This window comes from Mobula birostris, chromosome 9, assembly GCF_030028105.1.
Source record: "Mobula birostris isolate sMobBir1 chromosome 9, sMobBir1.hap1, whole genome shotgun sequence".
NCBI classification, from domain to species: Eukaryota; Metazoa; Chordata; class Chondrichthyes; order Myliobatiformes; family Myliobatidae; genus Mobula; species Mobula birostris.
This window is the reverse complement of record NC_092378.1, coordinates 109441790-109464361: the sequence shown is the minus strand read 5'-3', so window position 1 is coordinate 109464361 and position 22572 is coordinate 109441790. Positions and strand designations below refer to the sequence as shown.

The window sequence follows — 22572 nt, the reverse complement described above, 5'->3', positions numbered from 1 at the left end:
CCTACTCCTAAGTTAATTAAATTAATTAAAGGAACTTACCTGGCCTTACCTCACTGGGAGCAAGCTCATCCTCAGCCTCTGCTCGCCAAAGCCTCAAAGCTTCACTCCTACCCTGAGCCACTCACACACTGGCCGCTCCTTTTCAGTTACCCTTCCTTTTATTTGTCTCTGCCAATTATCTCAAGTACTCACTCCCTCTAATCAACTTAACAACACTCTGTTTAAACCTTCAGTTGCCCTCCAAACTCCTTTTTAAAGCACACTCACCTGAGCTGCTTCCCAGCCTTCAGCGCTCTCCCGAGCCTCTCGCTCCTCCTACTGCTGCGACCGTTCCTCGATCACACTCTGTGATCTTGTCAAAGGTCATCAACTTTCCTGGTAATTTACTCAAAACTCTATAAGATTGGTTAGCCATGACTTGCCATGCACAAAACCATATTGAACATCCCTAATCACTCCCTGTCTATCCAAATACTTGGATATCTGGCCCCTTAGAATACTTTACAGTAACTTGTCCACCACTAACGTTAGGCTCACAATCTTTTAATTTCTTATTTATAGAGCCTTTCTGAAATAATGGAACAACATTAGCTATCCTCCAGCACCTCACCTGTGGCTAAGGATATTTTAAACATCTGTGCTAGCATCCCACAGGGTCTGAGGATTTAACCACCTGAATGTGCCAAACCCTGGTAATCTGTATAAGGTCCACGGCCTTGCTGCTGCTTTGCCTCACTTCTATAGACTCTGTGTCCATCTCCTGAGTAAATAGATACAAAAATCAAGTGTGCCCACACTCCCACTTAAGAATGCTCTGGACCTGATCCGAGGTGTCCCTCTCCCTGGCATCTGGGAGGCAACATATCAGGGAATTTCGTTCTCCTTCACAAAACCTTCTTTCTGCTCCCCTAACCATTACAGCTCACCTCTTCTCCCCTGTCCTTCCCTTCAGAGCCAGACTCAGTGCCAGAGATGTGACCGCTGTGGCTTTCCTCTGTTAGGTCATTTCCCCAGCCCCCCCACCCCAAAAGTATCCAAAGTGGTATACCTTTTGTTGAGGGGAACTGCCACTGGGGTCCTCTACACTGGCTGCCTATCCTCTTTCCCCCCGATTGTCGCCCAGTTACCTGTGTCCTGCACCTTGGGTGTAACTACCTCCCTGTTTTTCAATTCCTCAGCATCCTGAATGATCCAAAGTTCATCCAGTTCCAGCTCCAACTCCTTATCACGGTATGTTAGAAGCTACAGCTGGATGCACTTCTCTCAGGTGTAGTCTTTAGAGACGTTGGAGGTCTCCCTACCTTCCCACATCCTGCAGGAGGAGCATTCCGCCAACTTGCTTGGCATCCCCACCACTCTAAATGTGCAATAAGAAAGAAAAAATAGCAAAAAAAAAAAGGTCTGCCAACAGCCAACACTTCTTGCCGAAGCCTTGGTGAGCCAAAGACTCAACTCCCTACCCTTAACATTGGCTCACTCACACAATAGCTGCTCTAGTTAAATCTAACTTTTTTAATTGGATCTTGACAAGTGCCTAATTATACAGAATCCGATTCAAGTTCACAGGAACTGTGGTGCCAACTGTTCATGCTTGATTCATTTAAACCAAGGACTATAGCAAATTTCTACAGAGTACCGTGGAGAGCATTCTGACTGTATGGGACTCCAGTGCACAGGCTCAACCAGTTCCATGGCACACTACCTACCACTGAGGCCATCCGTGCACCCTTGTCATTAGTACCATTGGGGAGGAGTTACAGGAGCCTGAAGGCTCACTATTAATATTTTAGGAACAGCTTCTTCCCCTCCACCATTAGATTCCTGAATGGCCCATGAATCCGTGAATGTTACCATATTACTGTATCCACCTTTCATATTGTTTACTTATTTTTGTAACTTGTAGTTAATTTTGTCTTGCTTTGTACTGGTGTCGCAAAGTACCAAATTTCACGGCTTGTGTCAGTGATAAAATATCTGATTCTAATTCTGTCTCCCTTTCCCTTCAAAGTGCTTCAAAGTATTAACCCACTGGGTAGTACTACGTAACTGGTGGGGGTTTGCTGACTTTGTGGGGGCGATGGCAGAAATGGCCTCACTCCTCTAGGCCCTTGAGGTGGGAGGCTGCTGTCCATGGCCCTGGAGTAGTAGTGATGGGGAGGATGAATGGAACTTCCTGAGAAGATAGCTCATTAATATACGGTAGCTATCACTATGTGCATAGATTGGCATTTTAGCAAAGCACAAAATGTTGGAGGAACCCAGCAGGTCAGGCAGCATTCTGGAAATGAATAAGCAGTCGATGATTCAGGCCGATACCCTTCATCAGGACTGGAAGGGAAGGAGGAAGATGCCAGAATAAAAAGGTGAGGGGGGAGGGGAGGGAGGATAGCTAGAAACCAGATGGTTAGAAATGGTTAAGGGGACTTTGCAGTTCATGTTCTGTGTGTTAGTTGTTTACTGTTTTATTGTTCGTGTTTTGTGCCTGCTGGCAGGAAGATGGATCTCAAGGTTGTATGTAATATACATACTTTGATAATGAAGGTACTTTGAACTTTGTACTTTTGCTGATTCACCTGAGCTAAATTTGTTTCTCCTTGTAAAAAAGGCCAATTTGTGCTTCAGTTAAACGAGACATAATAATTGTGCGCCTTCCCTTTATAAATGTTTTCTTCAATCGCTTCACCTCACTCTTTTTTGCAGACTGATGAAATGTCTTTCTTTTCAGTGTTTAGATTCTGAGTTATTTTGCTTATTGATAGCAAATAATACCCAATTGCAATGCACTGCGAGTATATTGAAATTGATTTTAACAGAATCTTGAGTTCCCTCCGGTGAAAAAGTAAAACTGTAATGTTAGTTTCTAGAGGAAAAAAAACCAAAGTTCAAGTTGAAAGTAAATTTATTATGAAGGTACATGTGTGTCACCATATATAACCCTGGGATTCATTTCCTTGTGGGCATTCACTTTAAATACTAAGAAACAATGGAATCAGTGAAAGACAGACAGATAACCAGAGTGAGGAGGATGATTGAATATAAATGAAAACATTATGTTTGGTTTCAGCCACACCCCTGTCATCCCTGCCTCCAACTTAATCATGGCCTCAACTGAACATACCTGAGGGATGGACAAACGTATAACCTCAATTGGGTTAGGATGTGCTGATGCACGTATTGTTTCCATTTAGTGCAAAAGTAACAAACTGCTGGAGGGACCCTGGGTCAGTCAGTGAATGTTGTCAATCTATTGTACTGGTGGAATTACTGTGAGTAAGCTATTTAATGTAGGTGTGAGACTCACTGCAGTGCTAACTGGGAGAATGCAATGGAGTGCATGAATGTTAGCCACATGTCTTAAATGAAGTTGATAGTCAGTGATTGAGAGATGAGCTTGAAATGATTGAGCAGCATATGTGTTTAATGGTTCACTTGCCAGATTTGGCATTTGAAAATGCAGTCACTCATCTTGAGACCACTTGTGCAAAGGTATTGAACTTGTAGCACTGCACCCATGCCTGTCATTGGCCTCGACAGCCCTCTGCTTCCACTGTCTTCAATTGCCAAGAGGAATGGCAAGGAACTTGGTATGCGACTCTGCATTCCACCTCCACCACCAAAGCAGAAAATATCACGGTCAACTGTCAGTGATGTTGCATCATATGTTTCAAGTTATCTCTGTTTGCAGATGCCTGCCAGCACTTCCACCTGCTCCTTGCCTCACTGTTGAACTGTCTCTGTGGCTGTGGCTTGCAGGCTTCGGGCTTCTGGACTGATTTCACTCGCCTCAGTGCTGAACTAGCTCCGTGACGGTAGACTTCCGTGGACCCTGCGGTTCATGTTCTATGTGTTATTTGTTTACTTTTTTATTGTTTGCACAATTAGTTTTTTCTGCACATTGGGTGTTTGATGGTGTTGTGGATTTTTATAATGGGTCAATTGTGTTTCTTTGTTTTATGCCTGCCTGTAAGAAGATGAATCTCAAGCTTGTATGTGGTAAACATATGAGGGGTGATTGATAAGTTTGTGGTCTAAGGTAGAAGGAGTTAATTTTAGAAAACCTAGTACATTTATTTTTCCGACATTTACTCACTTAGTCCGGCAGTCAATAAGCATACGGATCCCTTCTTTGTAGAAGTCGGTGTCTTGGACCTCCAGAAAGTGGTCCACAGCAGGGGTGATTGCATGTAACGAGAGATGAATAACTCATATCCTTCTACCTTAGGCCACAAACTTATCAATCACCCCTTGTACTTCAGTAATAAATGTACTTTGAACTTTTACTGTTTCACCTGAGTTAAATTAGAAACTTGTTCCCAATGTTTCCTTTAAAAGCCCAGCTTGTGCTTCAATTAAATGAGACATAATTGTGCACCTTCCTTTTATAAATGTTTTCTTCAATCACTTCACTTCAGAATATTTTTTTTGTTTTGCAGACTTATGCAATGTCTTTCTTTCCAGTGTTTAGATTCTCTGAGTAAGTTTGCTTATTGGCTGCAAATGATAATCCAATTGTAAATTGAAACTGATTTTAACAGAATCATTCCCTCAGCTGAACAAGTGAAACTGTAATGTCAGTTTCTAGAAAAAATTCAAAATTCGAAGTGAAGTTGTTGTCAAAGTACATATGTGTTACCAGATACAACCCTGGGATTTGTCATCTTGCGGGCATACTCAATAAATACAAAGAACCACGATGGAATCAATGAAAAACACCCTATGTGCAAAAGACAAACTGCAAATACAAAAAGAAAAAGATAAATAATAAATAAGCAATAAGTATTGAGAACTTGAGATGAAGAGTCCTTGTAAGTGAGTTCATAGGTTGCTGTAACAGTTCAGTGTTGGGGTGAGTGAAGTTATCCTTTCTGGTTCAGGAGCTTGAAGGTTGAGGGGTAACAGCTGTTCCTGAACCTGGTGGTGTGGACCCTGAGGCTCCTGTACCTCTGTTCCTGATGACAGCTGTTAGAGGAGAGCATAGCCTGCACTGTGGGGGCCCTTGGCAATGGGTGCTGTTTTCCTGTAACAGTGCTCCATGTAGATGCACTCAGTGGTGGGGAGGACTTTACCCCCGATGGACTGGGCTGTACCTGTTGGCTTTTCCATTCGGGGGCTTTGATATTGTCATACCAAGCCATAAATACTCTCCACGCACATCTGTAGCTATGATGCAACCTGTCAAAGTTGTAGATGACATGCTGAATCTACACAAACTTCTAAGAAAGTAGAGGTGCTGCCGTGCTTTCTTCGTAATGGCACTTGCATGCTGATCCCCTGAGATGATAACACGGAGGAATTAAAGTTGCTGATTCTCTGCACCCCGGATCCCCCAATGAGGACAGGTTCATGGACCTCTGGTTTCCTCCTGAATACAATAATCATCTCCTTGGTCTTGCTGACATTGAGTGAGAGGTTGTTGTTGTGGCACCACTCAACCAGATTTTCAATCTCCCTCCTATATGCTGATCTGTCATCAGCTTTCATTCGGCTAATGACAGTGGTGTTGTCAGCAGACTTTAAAAAGGCATTGGAACTGTGCTTAGCCTCATCATCATAATTATAAAGTGAATGGGGGGGGGGCTGAGAACGCAGCCTTGTGGTGCAGCTGTGCTGATGGTGATTCTGGGGGTGATGTTTTTGCCAATCTGAACTGATTAGCGTCTGCAAGTGAGGAAATCAAGTAAGTATTGAGGTCTAGGTCTTGGAGCTTATTGAACAGTTTTTAGAGGATGGTAGTAGTATTGAATGCCCAGCTGTAATCAATGAAGAGTATCCCGGTGTATGCGTCTTCACTGTCCAGATGTTCCAGGGTTGAGTGAAGAGCCAATGAAATAGCATCTGCTATTGACCTATTGTGAAGGTAGGCAAATTGGAACAGATCTAGTTTGCTTCTCAGCAGGAGTTGATATGTTTCATCACCAACTTCTCAAAACACTTCATCACCGTGGATGGAAGTGTTACTGGACAAAAGTCATTAAGACAGGTTACCATGTTCTTCTTCAGCACTGGTATAATTGAAGCCTGCTTGAAAGCAGGTAGGTACCTCAGACTGCTGAATGAATAGGTTAAGGATATCGGTAAACACTCCAGCCAGTTGATCAGCACAGGTGTTTATTAGTCAGCCAGGTATCCTGTCTGGGTCAGATGCTTTCTGTGGGTTCACCATCCTGAAGGATGCTCTCATGTCAGCCTCAGAGACTGAAATCACAGAGTCACTGGGGCTGTGGGACCATGAAGGCTCCTCCATGTTTTGATGGTCAAAGCGAGCATAAATCACATTGAGCACCTCTATCACTTGGTTTCACTTTGTAGGAGGTAATAACACTAAAGCCCTGCCACAGCTGTTGAGCAATCTGCAGTGATTCAAGTGTGGTCTGGAATTACCCTTCGTGTGTGAAACAGTTTTCTGGAGGTCATCCCTGGACCTCTTGTATTTTATTTGGTCAACAAGCCTGAATGCCACTGATCTGGTCCTCAGATTGCAGGTCTCATCGTTCATCCAGGCTTCTGGCTGATTTTGTGGTTATACACTTGTCTATGTCTGTTTTTCGAAAGTTGGTGATAATGCTGGCATATTCATTCAGATCCTCTGAGTCCTTGAACAGGGCCCAGTCCACTGACTCGAAATAATCCTGTAGTTGCTCTTCAGCCTCCCATAACAACCTCTCTGTTGTCCTTACTTCTGGAGACTTGCTCTTCGCCTCTGCCTGTATGCCAGTAGGAGGAGGACTGCCAGATGATGAGATTTCCTGAAATGTGGTGTAGGGATATTATGGTAGGTACTCTTAATCGTAGTATAGCAGTGGTTGAGTGTGTTGGGACCCCTTGTGCTGCAGGTGATATGTTGATGATAATTGAACAGAGATTTCTTCAAACAAGCCAGTTTGAATTCCCCTGGCTATGATTTGAAAGTTGTCAGGATCGGCAGTTTCTTGTTTGCTGATCATGGCACTCAATACATCGAGTGCCTATTTAACATTAGCCTTTGGCAATATGTAAACTGCAGTCAGGATCACAGAGGAGAACTCTCTTATTACGAAGCACTTAATCGTTAGATGTTCCAGGTCAGGGAACAAGAGTGCGACAAGACTGCTGCATCTGAGCATCATGAAGAGTTTCTCATAAAACTCAGACTCTCACCTTTTCCCTTCTCCAAGTCAGCAGTCCAGTCCATCCAATGTATCAAGAAGCCCTTGGATCTTACTGATGTATCTGGCATGTCCAGAGTGAGCCAAGTCTCTGAGAAATGCAGAACACAACAATCCCTCATTTCCCTCCCCGGCAATGACTTGAAAGGTGTCAGAGTAGGCTGGTTCTTACCCTCAGACCTGCCCTCCAGTGATTGTACATTTGTTAACAAAATACTGGGTAAAGGAAGTTTCATACCCTGATGATTTAGTCTGGCTTGGAATCCTCCCCTCCTCTCTCTCATCCAGTCATGGAGATTTGATTCAGAGTCAAATATACTCTGGCCATTCCAACACTGGTAAATGTTTTTTCCATTTGCAAACACCAACAGAGTGAGAAGGCTTGCATTTATCAGCCTACTGGAATTAAACTAGGTCTCTTTAAGGCTAAAATTTACAAACTTTTCTTCCACAGTGTTTAGAAGGGACGACCAGCAAGTTAACAATCAAAAGCAATTGATTTATTTATTTTGAATAATACACACACTTCTGGAGGCACTCAGCAAGTCAGGCAGCACCTATGGAGCAGAATAATCAGTTAGCATTTTGGGCTGAGACCCCAATGAAGGGCCCTGGGCTGAAATATCGACTGTTTTTTCTACACCCATAGATACTGCCTGACATGCTGTGTTCCTCCAGCATTTTCAGTGTGTGCTTTAAATTTCCAGCATCTGCTAATCTCTTGTCTTCATTATTAATGTTGGATGTTAAATGAAGGATATGTTGATTATATATAAAGGTTATGAAGTATGAATATGGGAGCGTTTCATGCATTTCAAAGCTTTTTGTATGATTAATTTCTACAGTGAAAGTAAGATGTATTTATCCTATGAAGGAGAATTGAAAAACGTTTAATTTTGCTAACGTATGTACAAAAATAATGCAATTACGTTATGAGAAGCCTATTGGTATATGCATTATAAGGAGAACTAAACTTTTTCTGGGAGATCTGATTCACTATTCTTTCCTTTACTTAAGCCTGGAGCAGAGCGTGGTCCAAGCTTAAGTGTCCTGCATCAGCTGTCACAAATGCCAAGCAATCATGAGGTTCTTAAAGTCAGAGTAGATTCTCTGGAAGAGGAACTCAAGCGACAAATGGAAGAATTAGGTCAGTCACAACATGTGAACAGAGATACAAGACTCACGAAAATGTTTTCTAGTTTGTAAATATTTCAAAATATAATCTCTTTTATACGGACATCCGAGTCTTGTAGGCAACAGAGTGGATTTTGTTGACTGTAGCTCCTTGGCAGATCTGTCCAGACTCATTAGTTAGTCACCAGGAGATTGGCTGATATATAAAAAAAAAATACGATGTAGATCTAATAGACAGCTGGGGCAAATTTATCATCTTCCTGAATATGTATGAGCTTGAGAACACCATGTTGAAACTATGGTGGAATCTTAATGGTCAGATGGGGTGAGTTTGAGGTGGATGGGAAGTTTAAATAGCAGAACGTCTGAGTCTGAACCCAACTTGCCTTGAAGGAGCCACTTTGAATTTTTTTGTGGTGGTGTGACAGGCTTTGCAACAAATTAATTTAAAAATTATTTATTTTCTATTTGGGCAGGTTTTGCTGATCTTTAGAAATCATCTGGTAAAATTAATGAGGCTTGACTCATCAGAGAAAGGCATTTGTAATGTAGCAAGTGCCTTTTCCCTCTCCACTGCAGATTGAGAATGGTAGGGGAAGGCAGGATCCAGTCATGGCAAAAACAAACTCAGAAGTGCAATGTACTCATGAGTGTCTTTTTATCTTGATGATTTTATTGTAAATTTTTCAGGATGCTCTTCATTCAATAGTAGTGAGTCGAAGAATACAGTATTAGCCCTGTACCTAGTAAAACACTTCAAATATGTACATTGAAGGAGACTGAATTGGGACCAATGAAGTGAGTGAAAGAATGGAATCCAGTTTCTTCGTGTTCCAGTTAGACAAAGACTGGCATTTGTTTTAGTGAATGTTTACAGTATATTCGATATATTTGTGAGTGTTTACATGTTGGGGATTGCCAGGGTCAGAGTGAAATTCTGATACATAATGAAAAGGAGTCTGGGCAGAGACTAAGAAGATGAGATTGGTGGTTGTAGAGGTCAGTGGCTCCTGTATTTAATGCGGTAAGCACTTTATTGGCTGAATGAAATTGGGAAAGCTGAGTTTTTTTGCATATTCTTCTAGAACTGGCTGTGCCTCGTTCTCACTTGTAATGCTGACACCTAACCTGACAAGGCATCAAGCTCTTGATGCCTTGCACTTGCTCATAACCCATTGATTTGGCACCCTCTCTCAGCCTCCGTGCACCCTCTCTCAGCCTCCGTGCACTCTCTCTCTCTCAGCCTCAGTATTATACCAAGTCAAGAACCTCTCCTGTAATCATCTGCAACAAATGGACACCGGCATTGCACTTAGAAAGAGGACTGTTTTGTATATCCTTACCAGAGGAGAACACAAAATGCCAGAGAGAGAGAGAAAAAAAGAGAGAATTCTTTACACTCCGCACAGCTGACCAGTGAATGAATAGAAGTATTTGTGTTCCTAGTGAATACAATTCATGTAGACCTTGTATGAACATCTGCACTTTGCGGAACGAATGGTAAGAAACAGTTTCTTGTCACTTGTGTGGATGGATGAAAGTAAGTAAAGTCTTTTCTCTTTGAAGATAGAGTATGAATGACCTCTCTGATATAGCAATGACTAACCTTCTGTGAGATGTGATCTAATTCCTTTGGAATGCTACTGAAACTAGGAAGGCAGAAGTGACCATGACCTTTCCTAGAGCACATTGATCAGACTCGTGAAGTTAACAATGAAACTAGAGTCATAAGATGCATTATTGTTAACATTACTTCGACCAGAATTCCAACAAAAACCATGCTAGAAAATCATCAGTTGAATTTCCTACTGGGTTCTAAGATGCCCTGAGATGGATACAGGTTTTGTCCATTCCAGGTTAAATATATTATCATGTGCAGGGCACACTTTTTCAGTAAAGAAGAATAAAGGTCTGCTGTAGAAATACTGAACTTTTCTGGGTCAAATTTAAACTAAATAAATTGTAAACCATGTTTTTATGAGTGGAGGATTATAGTGTTGTCACTTAACTATAATGTTGACTGAGTTATGTTTGTCTCCTTTTATATTCCAGAAAAGAAAGGTCTTCCTGATGATCTGGTGATGAAATTGGGCTTACTGGAGAATGGAATACAAATTGCCCAGAATGAAAATAATCAGGTTACAACAGAAATTTCTATTTATAAACTTACTGGCGACATTGTTGAAATTCATTGAAAACTGAGGAGATCAGTGAAGAAACAAACTTAAAGGATTGTCGAGACAATGCTTTTGAATGCTTAGACATTTTGTATTTTAACATCCTTTTGTCATAAAGGAGTATTATGTTCAGTTGTAGGAAAGGTACTATTAAGCTGGGGAAAAGATGCTGCTTGGACTTGAGGGACTGGGGTATAAGAAGAGATTGGACCTTCTTTCTCGGCGTATAGGGGACGGAGAGATCTTATAGAGGATGAATGCACTAATTTTTCTCCAGGGTTGGGGAAATCAAGAACCAAAGGGCATAAGTTTAAGCTGAGAGGGCAAAAATTTAATAGTAGATACTTGAGAAGTAACATTTTTTAATACATAGAGTGGAACATGTATAGAATGAGCTGCCAGAGAAAGTGCGTGAGGTAGGTACAATAACAACTTTTAAAAGATACTTGGAAAGGTACGTGGATAGAAAGTGTTTAGAAGGATATGGGCCAAACTTGGGTAAATTGGACCAGCTTGGATGGGCATCTTTGTCAGCATGGCCAAAGGGCCTTTTCCATGCTCTATGACTATGACTTTTTAATTGAAGACAACTATGATTGTAATTGAAGACCTTGTTCTATATTTTGTATCCAGTAAGAACAGACCATTCAATCTCTTCATCTGGTTGGCAGTTCCTCTCAAATATATTCCTGATGGTTTGGAACAGAAACTTCTTCTAATCATTATCTAGTCCAGCATGTTTGCCCCTACAGGAATCTGTGTTAACATGCAAGTCAAGAAACTGAGAGATTCTTCAGGAAGTCAACTTGAAGAATCCTCACTGTGATGCACAGACAAAATCAGAAATATATATTATATTTCTGTCTACAGTCTAATACTGTAAAGGATAGAAGACATGAGATGTATCTGATAGTATGTTTTAAAAAAGAAAATAATCGATATTGTTGATGGTATTGTTACATGTGTCGAGGTACTGCAAACAGAACTTTTCACGCTGGAGCATGGAGAGCTGAGGCGTAATCTTACAGATGTGTATAATCATAAGTAGCATAGATATGGTCAATGTTTACAGTCACCATACCAATGCCATTTATGATTAAGTAGAGGTATCTAAAATTAGACAACATAGGTTTAGGGTCAGAGGGAAGAGATGCAAAGGGGGCCTGAGGGGCAAATGTATGGGATGAGCTGATAGAGGAAGTCATAGATGTGGGTACAGTTAGAACATTTAATAGGCATTTAAACAGATACATGGATAGGAAACTTTTAGAGATTTATGCAAGCAATTAGGAGTAGCTCATGTAAACAACTTGGTTGGCACGAACCAGCTGTGCGGAAGCGACTGTTTCCATGTTGCAGAACTCTATCTGTATACGTTGGATTAAAATGGTACTGAACTAGTGATCGGGAAAGGCAGATGGCTGTTCCTGCTGATATCTGCTGCATTCCACAGTTTGCTGCACACTGCTGCATAAGGGAAGTTACACAAACCTCATATTTATGAAAAAAAGGCATTTTCCCTTCAGCACACAGCAGCAAACAAAATAGTCTTATGCAATTGACTGTACTGCAGACCTCTCCAAAGTACAGGCATTTATAGACATTATTCATGTCGTTACTATGATCTCACCTGAGCTTTCCAACTATATCCCTGGAGTGTTTCCATGGTCCAAGAAACTATTCTCCCCATTCTATCCAAATCCCTCTGACCCCTTGGAAGCTCTCTCCATTCACCCTCTCACATTATCATTGTAGCATCCATTCATTCAGTAGCACTACTCCCTTGTAGCTTGCATCGTGGTAGGTTCACGAAGAGTGAGCTGTAGAAACAATAGCTGAGAACTGCCAGCACAGTATGGAACGCCACACCAAAATTGACAATTTCTGTTTCAATGTGACTCTGCAGAGGAAAACCTAACTAATGCTTTTCTGTCAACCTCGCTATTGAAATTCTGTCCTCATGTGACATTGGAATGACACTTACCTCATTCATTGCATGTCAAAGCTGCTCCATTGGCTGCAAAGTACTTGGGACCTTTTGAAAGGCATTCAGTAAGTGGAAGCCTTATTTTTGTTTTAGTCCATCCTGATGTTACACTTCATTGGAGCCTCCTCCCTCCCTCGTGGAATAGTCCCTTCTGGCCCTTTTGAGCCACACTGCCCAGCAATTCCCCAGTGTAATCCTAGCCTAATCAGGGGACAACTTACACTAACCAGTACGTCTTTCAACCGTGGGAGGAAACCGCAGCACCCTGGAGGAAATCCAGGTCACGGGGAGAATGTACAAACTCGTTACTGGCAGCGGCGGGAACTGAACCCATGTCACCTGTACTGTAAAGCATTGTGCACAACTGTGCCTCCCAACATAAGACAATAGTGTCATAGCAACTAAGCTCTGCGGTAGTTCCACATTTTCGTTTTAATTATTTATCTTGCGAATTCCAAATTTGCTCTGATTAGATGATGTGGAGATACCTAACACTGACTTATTCTTTCTGATATCTGTGTTTTATGTTTCCATTTTGTTAGGATAGAGAATTATTGGCAGCCCTCAAGAGGAAATTGGAAGAAATGGAAGAAGACTTTGAGGGCCGCCTTGGAGTACTGCAGGCTGATCATGATGAACTCCAGGTGATATTGTTTCCTTTGTGTCTGGATAGGGGGGCTCAACACTTGCTGAAAGAGTCTTTTTTTTGTTGTTCTTGGCCAATGTTTTCATTTTCTTTCAAATGAGCAATTGCTTCTTCTAAATTTTGCTTTTATCCTGTATTCATCAAATGTTGTAATTTCCAAATGTGTTTACATAGGGTGTTCTAGAAAAGCTGGATCAACTTGATGAAAAGAAAGTTGATAAAGAATTTTTGGAAATGGAGATTAATGGGGTAAGGATCTTTTAAAATAAGAATTAGAAGAGATGCAGCTATGCAGCTATGTAACATGTACAGTAGATAGAAGAGCTGGCATTTCCATTGCATTAATAAAGCATGTAATGAAAGGGCTTATTTTACAACATGGTGAGAAGAAAATGGAAGGGCAGCACTAAAGTCACAGTTACAGCCCCAGATCGGGATGATATGCTTGAAGATTTCAAAATGAAACCTATTTAGCTCATATTAAGGATCATAATACAAGACCTGTGACTATTCAATTGGATACCATAAAGCATGGAGAAAATTTGCATTCGATTTCAAAAAACATCTGAGAAAGAAGAATGATTATGGAGAGATTTGGATTTTCCAAATCCAAGCAAGGATAAATACTGCAAACTAAAAAGGGAAGAATTTCTGAAATAAATTCCCATGAGCACTGATGTTTCATTAAGTTCCACCCTGCTTTTCAAATTAGTTGATTCTTGAGGTCTATCTATTAGGTCATGCTTTGAATTATTTCTTTGACATTTCAGCACTTTATTTGCAATTGGGGCTGCAAACTGGTGATATTTGATCAAGCAATTTGATTAAGTATTGTTTTGTTTGTGTAATATTTGGTTATTTTAGGTCTATAAGTAGAATAATTTATTATATAAAGGTTGTCATTGCTATAGTTTTATGACGACAGCTGTTATGTCAGGGGTGCCAATTAGAAGAAAAAAGTGGAGGTAGGAGAATAAGTGGGAAGTGATTCATTTAGTCAAAACAAAAGTTGGGACAAAACTTAATTCCACTGAAACTTGATTTCAATAGTTTCAATAGTAACTCAAAAAAATTGTGCTGATAGCAAAAATAGTTAAACTGCTAACACAGATTTCTTTTCTAACTTTAAGTAACTGATAAACAATACCTATAGTACTGTCATGATGCTCTGGTTTCCTGCCTGCAACTACTAGGTAATCTGTGAATTGATAATACCTACCCTCCAACAATAGCCAGTGTGTCTCTGCACAAACATTTCTTCTTTTCACTCCAGAAAGCTGACAAAAAATCATTAGAATCAAAAGTGAGTAGAACACTTCTCGATGCAACAGCGCAGCAATTGAACTCAATGATGCAAGAGCTGTTAAATAAGGTTTGTGCACAAGAGAAAGACTGGCAGAAGGTGCTGGAAAAACTTCTTTGTGACATGGATTGCAAGGTAACAAAATCCAATATTTTATGCTTGTCTATGTACTTCAAATGTCAATTTAAGCATCATATTACAATTAATTAATAGCATTATTAAAGTTTGTGAAGGCCAAATTTTGTTATATGTACAGTGTTGTAGTCACGTGCAAACGCGCTGCTAAAGAAACACACGGAGGCAGAGAGCTGAACTCAGAATGCCTTTACTGATTCAAAATCGCGCGCTTAAATCTCCCCTCCCATGGGCCCCTGCGACCCACGGGGCGGACGTGACGTCAGACTGTCCCGGAAGGTCCGCCCCGATTGGGTAGTTCCAAATGCGCTACCGAGTGTCTGCCCGCGGCTCCTGATGGCGGTTCAAGTTCCGTGTGTGTGGGCCGCCCCCTCCCCCCCCCAGAAACGTCCATCGGGGGAGTGGAGCCCCCAGTCTGTGTGGCTTGCCTGGGTGGCCGGCCTCACCAGCGCGGTGCGGGTACCCTCACTGGTTGCACAATGTCCAAGTGCACCGGTTTGAGGCGGTCCACTGTAAAAGTCTCTTCCCGGCCACCCACCTCCATGACACACGTGGTTCCATTGTGCCGGATCACCTTGAAGGGTCCCTCGTACAGCCGCTGTAGAGGTGACCTGTGCATGCCCCTGTGAATAAAAAACATACAGTCTGGCGTGGGATCCTTGCCTGGAGGTCGGGACCGGTGCCAGGGGCCCTACCTTGTCCCACAGCCTCGTTAGCACCACTGCTGGAGATAATTCTGAGCCTTGGGCCTCTGGTACGAACTCCCCTGGGACCGTCAGGGGGGTGCCGTAGACCAATTCTGCTGAAGAGGTGTCCAGATCCTCCTTGGGGGCTGTGCGGATGCCCAGTAGGACCCAGGAAAGCTCATCTGTCCAGTTGGGGCTCCTGAGGCGTGCCATCAGGGCCGACTTAAGATGGCGGTGGAATCGCTCTACCAAACCATTGGACTGGGGATGATATGGTGTGGTGTGATGCAGCTGTGTGCCCAGGAGCTGCGCCAGTGCTGTCCACAAACCAGACATGAACTGCGCCCCTCTGTCGGAGGTGATGTCCGTTGGGAGGCCGAACCTGGTGATCCAGTTTGCAATGAGCGTCCTGGCGCAGAACTCAGTGGACATGTCTGCGAGCAGTACGGCTTCCGGCCATCTGGTGAACCTGTCTACCATGGTAAAGGTATACCTGGCACCCCGGGAGACTGGCAGGGGGCCGACGATGACCACGTAGATGTGTTGGAACCTCCTGTACGTCGGCTGGAACTGCTGGAGGGGAGCCTTCACGTGCCACTGGACTTTGGCAATCTGGCAGTGTACGCAGGTCCTGGCCCAGTGTCCGACCTATTGGCGCAAACCGTGCCAGATGAATCTGTCCACTACCAGCTTGATGGACGCCCGGATGGACGGGTGGGCCAGGTCGTGCAGCGTGTCGAACACCTGGCACCTGCATGCTGCTGGTACCATGGGTCGGGGTTTGCCAGTAGACACGTTGCACAGGAGTTGATCAGCTGCCGGGCCGATGGAGACGTCCTCCAACTGGAGCCCAGAAACGGTGGTGTGGTAAGCCGGGATCTCGGTGTCCGACCGTTGTGCTTCCGCCAGTGCTGGGTAGTCTGTTCCTGAGGACGATATGCCTAGTGAGTGGAGGCAGGGGCGAGGCAGTGTGTCAGCGACAACGTTGTTCTTCCCTGCGATGTGGCGGACGTCCGTGGTGAATTCTGAAATAAAGGACAGGTGCCTCTGCTGCCGATCTGACTATGGGTCCGATACCTTGGCCAGTGCGAAGGTGAGGGGCTTGTGGTCTGATACACAGTGAACTCCCTTCCCTCGAGGAAGTACCGGAAATGCCGGACAGCCAGGTAGAGCGCTAGCAACTCTCTGTCGAAAGCACTGTACTTCACCTCTGGTGGCCGTAGGTGCTGGCTGAAGAAAGTGAGTGGTCGCCACTGGTCCTCGACGAGCTGCTCCAGGACTCGACCGACTGCCATGTCGGAAGTGTCAACTGTGAGTGCCGTGGATACATCGACTCTCGGATGCACTAGGAGGGCTGCCTTTGCCAGCGCCTCCTTGGCTTGCTCGAATGCCTCCGTGGACTCTGCATCCCGTGCCACTTCTTTGGCCTTGCCAGCCATCAGGCTGAACAAGGGTCTCATGATGCATGTCGCCACCGGCACGAACCGATGATAAAAGTTGACCATCCCTATGAACTCCTGCAGGCCCTTGACCGTGCTGGGCTTGGGGAACTGGCGGATGGCCTGGACCTTGTCCGGTAGGGGAACTGCGCCATGTTGGTTGACTCTGTGGCCCAAGAAGTCGATCTCCGTCAGCCTGAACTGGCACTTCGCTGGATTGATTGCCAGTCCTTGGTCGCTCAGGCATTGGCAGAGCTGGTGCAAATGTGCCACATGCTCTTGGTGCGAACTGCTGGCCTCCAGGATATCGTCCAAGTAAATGAAAATGAAATCCAGGCCACGTCCCACCGAGTCCATGAGCCCTTGGAAAGTTTGGGCTGCGTTCTTCAGACCGAAAGGCATCCTCAGGAATTCGAACAAGCTGAACGGGGAGATGAGGATTGTCTTGGGCGTGTCGTCGGGGTGCACTGGGATCTGATGGTATCCCCTGACCAGGTTGATTTTCGAGAAAATGGTCGCTCCGTGCAGGTTCACTGTGAAGTCCTGGATGTGGGGTACTGGATATCTGTCGGCGGTTGTGGCGTCATTGAGCCTTCTGTAGTCTCCGCAGGGCCTCCATCCTCCTGCGGACTTGGGCACCATGTGCAGCGGGGCTGCCCACGGGCTGTCTGAGCAGCATACGATTCCCATCTCTTCCATCTTACGGAACTCCTCCTTGGCGAGGTGGAGCTTGTAGGGTGGGAGCCTGCGAGCTCAGGCGTGCAGCAGCGGTCCTTGTGTGGGGATGTGGTACTGCACGCCGTGCTTGGGGTCGGCCGTGGAGAACTGCGGAGTGACTATTGAGGGGAATTCCGCCAACACCCTGGCGAATTCGTTACCTGAGTGGGTCACGGAATCCAGGTGGAGGGCCAGTAGCTTGGCTTCTCCGAGCTGGAAAGTCTGGAACGTCTCGGCGTGGACCAAACGCCGGCCTTTTAGGTCGACCAGGAGGCAGTTGGCTCGTAGGAAATCTGCCCCTAGTAGTGGCTGTGACACCGCTGCCAACGTGAAAGTCCAAGTGAAACGGCTGGACCCGAAATGCAGTGAGATAGTACATCCGAATACTGGTGCCATTTGCAGCGGTGAGTTCGGGGTCTGGAACCGCATTATGAATGTCCATGTTCGAGGGGGGGAGTACGCTGACTTCGGCCCCGGTGTCTACCAGGAAGCGCGGCTCGGAGTGTCGGTCCCAGAGGTACAGGAGGCTGTCTCGGTGGCCAGCTATGGTAGCATTAGCAATGGCTTGCCCCGGCCTTTCCCGGAAAACCACATGGTGGATGGCAGCGGCACGCGCCTGAGCCCCATCTTTGGTGATAGAAACACGGGGCCTGGGCTTTGGGGCGTGCGATCGTGGCTAGGCCAATGGAGGCTGCTCCACATTGCTTGCTCTGCCAAAGGACGGCTGCTTTAGCCGCGACCCTGCGTGGGTCGCTGAAATCCTCACTGGTGAGGAGGAGGCGAATGTCCTCTGGCATTTGCTCAAGGAACCACTGTTCAAGTAAAAGGCACGGCTTATGGCCGTCCATGAGCGCCAGCATATCATTGATGAGCTCAGATAGCGTGTGGTCACCCAGGCCGTCCACGTGTAGGAGCCGCGCGGCCCGATCGCGGCGGGAGAGTCCGAAGGTACGGATCAGGAGCGCCTTAAGCTTAGTGTACCTGTCCTCCAGTGATGGCTGGCATAGGAAGTCGATGATCCGGCCTGCCGCCTCCTGGTCGATCGTGCTGACCACGTAGGCGTGGCGTCGGCTGTAATGTCTCTGATATTGAACTGGGCCTCAGCCTGCTCGAACCAAATGTGGGGCTGAGTGGCCCAGAAAGTTGGGAGCTTCAGAGAGACCGTGCTGTGCGAGTTGCTTGAACTCGTGGCTGAGTCGCCGGCTCCAGATGCCATCTGGAACGTCGGGGTCACCAATGTTGTCGCGCGCAAACGCGCTACTAAAAAAACACACGGAGACAGAGAGAGCTGAACTTGGAATGCCTTTACTGATTCAAAGTCGCGCGCTTAAATCTCCCCTCCCTTGGACCGCTGCGACCCGCGGGGTGGACGTGACGTCAGACTGTCCCCGGAAGGTCTGCCCCGAGCGGGTAGTTCCAAACGTGCTACCGCGTGTCTGCCTGCGGCTCCCAATGGCGGTTTGAGTCCCGTGTGTGCGGGCCGCCGCGGTGTATTATATTTTATCCTTTTGGTTTAGTTGGGCATTTAATTAGTTTGGTACAGCACTGTGGGGCAAAGAGCCTGTTTCTGTGCTTTGCTGTCCAATGTTCTATTCTGAAACAGACTGACAAGTTGGGTAGTGAGTGGGTTTTCTTCAATTAGGGAAATCGAGAGCAGTGGGTCTTTTTCTTGGGACAAGAAGTAAGCTATTTAGGATTCTGGTAGTTCGAAACTTCTTCACTCAGAGATTAGTGAAGCTTCAGAATTCTGTATGCCCAACCACTCTGGGTGCCGAGTATAATTTTAGAATGCTATAGAACAGAGGAATTCAGGAATCTGGTGAGAAAGTAGACTTAATATCCCCTATGTGATGCCACTGTGAAGCTTTCATTGTTCTGTAAAAGTTTACTCTGTATATTTTATAAGGCAATTTATGATTTTACGCATGCTCCTGTAGAATTCAGAAACCATTATTTTTCTGCTGGGTTTGCTGTTATGGAATCAAGGCAGAGAGAGTATTTTATACTTTATATCATTTATATAAATATCAGACCTTGTAATCATTTTAACCTACGTTTCTGCCTGCAGTTAGTGTATACCTTATTTTGCTTTCCATTATTTCCATGTTGCCTCAATTGAACTATTTCCCACTATTATTCTGCATTTAGTCCTTCTTCATCCGTGATAATTTTACCAAAATCAGGAATCAGTCAACATTTTGCCAGTTTCTTCAACTCTTGTCTCTGCTGTTCCTTTGTTGATCCTTCCATACGAACTGAGTTTCAAAAGGAAATTTACATTGTATTTTGTACAGGATAAACAAAAGCATTTCTTGTGTCAAAGCACACATCATAAAGGGGTCAATAGATAGAATAAAGGCAAAATGCCATTAATTGAAGTTAGTAAATGAGATGAAACTAGCAAGTAATAATATGGAGTCAGATTTAATATACTGTATTAATAACCTAAGTAAATAAAGTTGGAAGCAGTTCAAAAGCAAGGTATCTGTAGATACTGGAAATATAGTGAGAATAATCAGCAGTTAGACAGCGAGTGTGGAGTGAGAAATATATTTAACTTTTTGGGTCAGTAACCTTTCATCAGAACTTGGAAAATATAGCAATAAAGCAAGTTTAAAGTACGCAGAGAAAAGGGTAGAGAGGGAAGAAGAAAACATTATGATAGAGAGGATGGCAGTTAAATAGTTAAAGATGGATATAGCTGATTGATGGGGTAGGTAAACAATAGCTGAGTAATTTACTTAATGGCAAATGTGGACTCTCCTAAGCTTGAAGTTTACTCAAGAACATATTTTCTCAATATATCTTTTAGGACGCTATCTTATTTCCAGCTTTCTGATATTCCAATTTATTTCATTGCAGCTGGATCGACTAGAGCTGGATCCATTAAAGAAACAGCTGGAAGAAAGATGGAAACAGCTGAAAAAACAGTTGAGAAGTGGCCCAGGTTTTGAGGCTGATTCTCCAGCTGGATTCAGGAAGTGAGTGGCTGGAATGTTTGCAACTCGGATAGAAGTAACCTGATGAGATATAGGAGAAAAGTTTCCACAGACCTCATCATATTTGCTCCTATTACTTCTATGGAGCAAATGTTAATATTTATCATTTTCCCCAAACAATCCACTAAGATTATGATTATTATGATTATGAGGACACGCAGTCCCCTTTTATTGTCATTTAGTAATGCATGCATTAAGAAATGATAAAAATGTTTTTCCAGAATGATATCACAAAAACGCATGACAAACCGACTTAAAAACTAACAAAAACCACATAATTATAACATATAGTTACAACAGTGCAAAGCAATACCGTAATTTGATAAGAACAGACCATGGCACGATAAAAGTCTCAGAGTCTCTCGAAAGTCCCATCATCTCACGCAGATGGTAAACCTCCAGCGCCGCCAACTTGCTGATGCAGCATCCCGGAAGCATCTGACCACAGTCCAACTCCGAGTCCGTCCGAAAAACTCCGAGCCTCCGAGCCTCCGACCACCTATTCGACACCGAGTACCGAGCACCATCTCTGCCGAGCGTTTCGACCCCAGCTTCGGCAACAGGCGATACCCAAAGCCGAGGATTTGGGGCCTTCGTCTCCGGAGATTCTTGATCGCACAGTAGCAGCGGCAGCGAAGCAGGCATTTCAGAAGTTAATCCAGGTGTTCCTCTGCACTTTCTCACAGCTGTCCCCATCAAATCCGGATTGCGCACGGCACCCCTAGTTACACAAATGGATATTCATTTGGAACGGCTGTGCGCGCTGCGTCGCGTAGCCATCTTCTCCTCCCTACTTAGGGCAGAGAATGACAGGCCTCCTCTGAAAACTTCTGTCGATTTGTAAATTAATTTGTAAAGATGCAGATACCATCTTTATTCATTAGATGGTGCTGGAACTACCATTCTTTGCTGTTTGCATAGTTTAGATCCGGGACTAAAAGTGGAATTTCAAGATTTAACAATGACGCCAAACTGGGAAGTGTAGACAGTACAGGAAGATGTTAATATACTTGCAAAATGGGCATGTAATTGAGAAAAGGAACAAGAATGTTAGTATATGTATAATTGTACATTTTGGTAGGAAGAAGAGGATCACATATTCTTTGAAGATCAGTGACTAAATGGGAGTATTCTGGGGCGTATACGAACAAACCACTGAGGTTTGCAATCCAGATGAACAAAAACTATAAACAAAGCAGTGGGTTCATTTCTTGAGCCAGTGAAATGAGGGAGAGAAGTGCTATTATGTTTAGGTAGAACCATACGTTGCACTTGGGTTATAAAAAGAACAGTTCTCATTTTCATGTTATAAGAGGACATGAAAGCACAGGCTACATTGAGTTTTTTTGCAGTTACTGCTTACTCTAAAGAGCATTAAAGGTGCCTTCTTGACCTGCTACGATCCTTATGAAGCTGCTGCAGAGTGGTATTGAATAAGGAGTTACAGTATCTAAACCCAAGGACAGTGAAGAAACAGTGTTTTGTTTCCAGGTCAGGATATTGTCCTCTATTCCCCCCCCCCACCACCTTCTGTTCCCCACTCTGACATTTCACCTTTTCTCACTTGCCTATTACTTCCCCCTGTGCCCCCTCCTCCTTCCCTTTCTCTGATGGTCTACTCTCCTGATCTATCAGATTCCTTTGACCATTCCCACTCAACTTCCTTCGTCTATCTCCTTCCAGCTAACCTCCTTCCCCTCCCCCCACCTTTTTATTCTGGTATCTTACCCCTTCCTTCTCAGCCCTGAGGAAGGGTCTCAGCCCAAAACGTCAACTGTTTATTCATTAACATAACATAGTTCCTCCAGCATTTTATCTGTGTTACTTAGGATATTATCTGACTTGGCAGGAACTTGTAGTTGATGGTGCTTACCTGTACCTATTGCCTTTTCCTTCACGGTGTCAGGTTGTATCAATACATCTTGACATCACTAGTATATGTACTAGAATGTTAGTACATTTGAGAGGTATATGACCATTGATCACAAATTCTAGGCTGATGAAAGTTGGTTAAAAGGCTGGAGCACAAAAATAATCTTGAACTCATCCAGTAGTACGTATATGAATCAAGATGTGTTTCAGTGGTGGGAGCTCAAAGTGCCATGAAGAACTTACATTTTTTGAGTTTCTGTGGAAGGAGAAAATGTGCCATTCATATTTCTTTCAATTCTACCTCTTTAATTTCCTTCCATTTGATTACTAAG

The 22572-nt window shown here is 44.0% G+C and overlaps 1 protein-coding gene across 1 annotated transcript in view; it reads left to right on the top strand.

Annotated features, from left to right (window-relative positions):
* Positions 1 to 6747: 6747 nt before the first annotated feature.
* LOC140202959 (glutamine-rich protein 2-like) overlaps positions 6748 to 22572 on the top strand; it is a 58054-nt gene continuing 42229 nt past the window's right edge. The window contains exons 1-7 of the mRNA XM_072268602.1: positions 6748 to 6772; positions 8163 to 8292; positions 10332 to 10417; positions 12986 to 13087; positions 13264 to 13338; positions 14363 to 14527; positions 20232 to 20350. Coding sequence (XP_072124703.1) covers positions 6752 to 6772; positions 8163 to 8292; positions 10332 to 10417; positions 12986 to 13087; positions 13264 to 13338; positions 14363 to 14527; positions 20232 to 20350 — 698 coding nt within the window. The 5' untranslated portion in view covers positions 6748 to 6751. The remainder of the gene's footprint in view (positions 6773 to 8162; positions 8293 to 10331; positions 10418 to 12985; positions 13088 to 13263; positions 13339 to 14362; positions 14528 to 20231; positions 20351 to 22572) is intronic.